Below are 5,762 nucleotides of genomic sequence, written 5' to 3'. Positions count from 1 at the left end.
AATTTCCACAATTTCTATTATGAAACACATTCTCACAACAAATTTATCAACTAATCTATCAACCAAAAGCTCACATCATGAAGAGCTCTTCTCTTAAGCATTTCATCAAACAAGATGAGCAGGATATATATAACAGAAGTACCACAACTGGAATGCCATGATTGTGTGGTCAAAATCGTGTCATCAAACTAATGAAAACAGAATCTCGTTAACATTATTGATCATGTCTAGAATTAGACATTTGCATAGATGGCCCGGTTAACAAATATCCCATGGAAAACAACACAGAAAAGGCAAAAGCTTGCCAAGAACGAGGCCCTACTGATTAGTATATGGGAAACAAAAATGGATCAAACACGAAGTGACCAGCAGTCCCAAATAACGGAGAAGAGAAAATATATAAACAAAGTCTTTCTCTTCAAACTCAACGAAAACGAACCCGAAAAGATTTCAAACGAGAAATAGAACCTTAAGAAAATCAAACAGGGAATTTCTCATCTAACAGAAATGGAATACCAAAAACGTGCAAGGAACCAAGCGAGGAAAAGATGGAGAATTACCATTGAATGATGAAGACACTGTAAGGAGGCAGTGAGAAATGCTTGTCCTCGTGGCTAAGGGGTAAATAAAGGCGTCAATAAACCGGCTATAACATGTAACCACACTGACATATGAAGACTTATGAACAATTAATAGTATTTAGTTTATGTTAAACACTGATTAATAATTAACAGTGTTTAACGTACTTTAATGTGTGACAGTCTACCACTGTACATAGCAGCAAAGTATTTTGTGCTTATCTTTTATAATTTCAATTTAGATGACAGACATGTATGTTTAGTTTGTTAACTATCGATGATGGTAGATGTTGAATATATTGTTTTTAGTATTTATTTTTTGACGAGTTGTTCATTGATATATTGATACTTGCTACTCAGCTATGTTGACAGGTGAATATGTGAAGTAGCAGCAGTTGTCTATTTCTTGTTATCACATGAATAAATATGATTCAATATTACTTACTTGATATTAAGTTAATTTATTTTTGAGTTCAAGTCATTTTATGGTATTTTTTATTTAAATAACAAATTATACATTGTTTTTTGTAACAATATTTAACAAAACTCAGCTCAAGTCACCAAATTGGCACACCGACTCATGAGTCTATGATGAAGGACTTAAGAGTCCCAAGTCACTGAGTTTTAAAACATTTCCATTGAATTGAGAGAGAGAGATGTTTCGTGGGTTCTATTGTCAGGAAGAAACATGCGTACTTAAGTTCGGTCTTCGGGGCCGTCGATGGGAGTGAGAAACGGTTGAGATATATCCATCGTTTTACGCCGTCTTCCTCACCCATTCTCCACGGAGAAACCCCTCTTAAAACCCTGGGCGGGCGGCTGAGGCAGAAGAATCCCTTCAGCAACTCTGCAACTCTTCGCCATCGGACATTGCACAATTGCAAGTCGAACGCGACGGGAGCTCTCTCTCGCTCTCTTTCTCTCCTGGTTGATGGGAATATATTGAGGGGAAGTAATGATTCGTCGTCGATTGAGCGGGGGTCTGTGGAGGTCCAGCCATGGAGTCACAACATCTTGGTTGAATCTCCACCTCTCTGGTTCAGCGGGCAGCCTTCTTAAGGAGGAGAAGAAGCACGAGAGCTACCGCCTCATCAGGAGGGCGGGCTTCGTGGACGTGAAGATGAAGTGGGTGAGAGACAGGGGACTTGACCACGCTGTGGAGAAGGAGAAGCACCTCCGGCCAACGGTGGCCCTCAAGAATCTCATAAAGAGGGAGCCTCGCCGGTGCCTCCCCGTCTCCATTGCGTCAGAGAAGAAGGACGAGCTTGGTCTCCCCACCAGAGCCATCGAGTTCATACGGCGATACCCCTCTGTTTTCGAGGAGTTCACAGACGCCGCCGTTGGAAAGCGACCTCTTGTGCGTCTAACGGCTGAGGCGATCAGGCTGGACGAGGAGGAGCAGAGGGTTCTGGATAGTCAGAAGCAGGACGCTGCTGATAGGCTACTGAAATTATTGATGATGACGGGGGAGAAGAGGCTTCCCCTGAGAGTCATCGATCAATTGATGTGGGATCTCGGCTTGCCGGATGACTATGCCCGCCGGTTGGTGCCGGATTTCCCCGATTACTTCGAGATTGTCGATTTGGGGCCGCCGCGTCATGATCCTGCTCTGGAGCTGGTTTGCTGGAGCAAAGCTCTCGCCGTCTCCGTCATGGAGAAGAACGCCATTAAGGCAGACGAAGGAGGCTACAGAAAAGGCATGCCGCTCGCGTTTCCGATGAATTTCTCCACAGGGTTCGATCTGGAGAAGAAGGTGAAGCGATGGGTGGATGAATGGCAGAAATTGCCGTACATTTCGCCTTATGAAGACGCTTCTCACCTGCACCCAAAGAGTGATTTGGGGGAGAAATGGATGGTGGGCGTTCTGCACGAGCTCTTTCACCTCTTCATCTCCAAAAAGACGGAGAGAAATAACGTCCTCGCCCTCGGCGAGCATCTTGGATTCAGGCCCAGGTTTGCCAGGGCATTCGCGCATCACCCTGGCATCTTCTACGTCTCAAACAAGCTCAAGACCTGCACCGTCATCCTCAGGGAGGCCTACAAGAGAGACCTGTTGATCGAGAAGCATCCCATGTTGAGCATGCGGTTTCAGTATATTCGGCTCTTGAAGATGGAGGCAGATGGCGGGAAAAATGCTGCCGCCGTCGCTTCGGCACAATCGGAGTCTTCTGAGGACGAAAAAGATGAGGATGATGAGGAAAGTGAATCAGATGGAGATGGGGATTCTTCAGAATGGGAGAAGGATGAGAACTTGACCGCGATGACTACGACAAGGACGAGATGAAGATGACGAGGAGTGGGATGACGGGCAGGCTACGGAAAGAAGAATGCTTATTAAGATGAAGAGAAGCGGAAGCTCTTCTCCTTGAGCAGTCATGTCTCTAGCTTGCAAAGTTGTGAAGGTGCTCTGAATAGGAACGATGGAAGGGGCTGCTACCGATAAATACACGTATCGCCCGAATGATCCGATAACAATGAGAACGAGGAGAAGAGCGTACAGGTGAGGCCATGAAATGCATAACTAATTCTTGAATCTGTTGAATTCGCATATTCTCGTCATCTATCGAACAAATGCGAAACTGCAGAGCATCTGTAGGTTGGTATCATGCGATACCTTGGAGGACGCTATTATCTTTTCTAGCATAATACAAGTACTTACATGTGAAGAGAGGGCTCCCAAGCATGGACACTAAGGGAATCGAATGTGCTAATTTTATTATTCCCAACATTCTTTCTGCGAGTAAGGATATATTGGCGCCTAGGAGTTTTCATTGAGTAGCCTTGAAGCAATCCCTGCAAAAATTTTTGACCAACCTCTCTTTGTTTTGCTTTCATCGCTCTCTATCTCTCTTTCTGTTCTTCTTGATTTGCTGCTATAGCGAGAGAGAGAGAGAGACTTTTTTCTGCGCTTTTGACAAACCAACGCTGCCAATATCTAGTTCTTGTAAGCTACTGAATGTATTAAATATATGATTTTAGTCTGATTGTTGTGCTTGTTCTCTGGAACGTCATGAACTGGTCGCACCATTTTTGTTAACTTGGTTTCTTTGTCATGTAGTTCTCCGTCGCTGCCTCTTTGTGGACTTAATTTTCTTTCTTTGTGGAATTCATTTTCGTTGACATCATTCTCTGCCGTCCTTCTTAAGGATGATGATAGAAGTAGAAAAAAATGACAGAAAAATATCAAAGGTTAGAAATAATGTATAGAGCAGGTATCACCCTGGTCCTAATATATGTGAATGACATTGTTGTTGTGGGGATAACTTGAACGGCATTTTTGTAACCAAAGAGTACCTTCAATGGCATAGTGCATCTTTATGGTGGGAATCCCATATTATAGAAAAGTAGAAAGCAAGATATTGTTGATCATTGAAGCATTGAAGCTGAATACAGAGCTATGGATGCATTTCCTGTAAGCTCACATGAACAAGCAATCTTCTTTCAAGCATGGATTTCAAAATTGAGACTCTCATCAAAATGTTTTGCGACAATGAAACAGCTATTCATGTTGCAGCCAATCCTGCTATTCATGAACAAATGGAACACATAGGAGTCGATTGTCACTTTGTAAGAGATAAACTCCTATGGTAAAATTTGAGCTTCTTACGTTCACAGTTTGGATCATCTTGCTGATGCTCTCACTAAAGGGCTTTCAAAGAGATTATTTGACCTGAACTGTCCATCTCCGTTGGGTCTTTACTCTCAGACGTAATGATTTATCCTGTAACGGCCTGTTGGTTACAAAACCTTCACCCGAAGCATCTTGGGCATGGAGAAGCTATGCTTTTGGATTGGGAGAAAATGGAGCACATGCTAACAATGGTGCTTGGGTGATGGTTTCTGGACTCAGTTTTGGACGAATCTTGAGGTTCTGGCATTATTGTCGGGTGGAGATTATGGCAAAGTCGACCACTGATGCACCTAAGTGGCTAAGTGTCTCCCATATTGCTGCATGATCACCATCTATATCTTGTTTATCGGACTCCCCTGTCTTAAACATATTCTTGAGTTTCTTAGATGCAACAATTCTCTTGACGTGCTCATGTGGAGGCACAAGGAGGTGGCATCACTTCGGAGTGTGAGCATTTGTGATTCCACCAGACATAGTAGAGTTGCAATAGAGAAGTACCTTATGGAGCTCAAGTGCCCCGCTGAGTTGTAATGGCTCCTTTTCGTGGCTTGGGAGGATCGTTTTCTAACCTTCGATTGCCTCAAGCAGTTGAGTTTTCATGTTGTAAACGAATGAGAACTTCTTCAATGTTGATGAGGAGTCCTCCCAGCATTTGTTTCTGCAGTGTAAGTTTGCCTGTCTGGTTTGAGCTGCATCATATCAAAGAATTCCTACAAAAATGGGTTTTGAGTGCCTTTAAAAGAAGCTGGCGATTAGTTGTTTGGAAGATGGCCCCCCTCCGTTCTTGGTGGCATATGTTAGTTGCATAATGGCAGTTCTCCATGGCCAGGATCTTATATCAGTGAGACTCTGGAACTCACTACCAAGCTGGTAATGGTTTCCCCCTTTCCATGTTTCTTTAAAAAGCTCATTCTATATCTATTCCTTTTGTAAACAAACGGGATGTTTTCCCCAGCAAAATTGCAGTGAAAGTGGGTTGTTCCCACTTGAAGGAAAGTGTGAGACTATGCTAGTGAATGTTGACTCCTTTCCAACGTCCATACTTGTTATTCTTGTCCATTCCTTTGCCATGTATTCTACCTATTTGTTTTGGCGGCTTACCCATTCATTTAAGGTAGGCCAAGATGATGCTGAACCACTGAATATTGCTAGTCCACTTTCGAGGTTTCCTTAAGACTTTAGGTGATAGAATCTACATCCTGAGCCAAGATTGAGCTAGCTTCTCATCAGAAGATAGAAAACTAAAAGCCAGAAATATCAGCATATGAAGTCTCAGCCCATTTACCTCTTTTAAATACTATAATATGTTGTGTCAAACCCAAGATTGAGCTAACTCCTCATGAAAGGTACACGATTAAATCAAGCCCATTTTTTTATCTGCAAATACTTTAATATGTTTCTCCAAGTGACCTGATAATGTAAAATATGTTTAAAATGTCTTAGTTACTGGATCATGAGTAAATACAAGTTAAGATTACACCCTGCTTCAAAAGATTGATGAGCAACTTCTCATTTTTCAGTCCAGAAAAAAAGTAAGAAATCATGCAAAACGT

The 5,762-nt window shown here is 42.6% G+C and overlaps 1 protein-coding gene across 1 annotated transcript; it reads left to right on the top strand.

The window, feature by feature from the left end:
- The first annotated feature begins 1,286 nt into the window (after positions 1–1,286).
- Positions 1,287–3,563, top strand: LOC116255168 (protein WHAT'S THIS FACTOR 9, mitochondrial-like). The gene has a single exon (XM_031630946.2). The coding sequence runs from the start codon at positions 1,534–1,536 to the stop codon at positions 2,860–2,862; it is 1,329 nt and encodes a 442-aa protein (XP_031486806.1). The 5' UTR covers positions 1,287–1,533; the 3' UTR covers positions 2,863–3,563.
- The last annotated feature ends 2,199 nt before the right edge of the window (positions 3,564–5,762 follow it).

The sequence above is a fragment of the Nymphaea colorata genome, chromosome 5 (assembly GCF_008831285.2).
Source record: "Nymphaea colorata isolate Beijing-Zhang1983 chromosome 5, ASM883128v2, whole genome shotgun sequence".
NCBI lineage: Eukaryota > Viridiplantae > Streptophyta > Magnoliopsida > Nymphaeales > Nymphaeaceae > Nymphaea > Nymphaea colorata.
This window is presented reverse-complemented; position numbering and strand designations above follow the sequence as displayed.

Coding starts and splice junctions, on each gene's coding strand:
- LOC116255168 (XM_031630946.2), top strand. CDS start 1,534: ATGATTCGTCGTCGATTGAGCGGGGGTCTGTGGAGGTCCAGCCATGGA.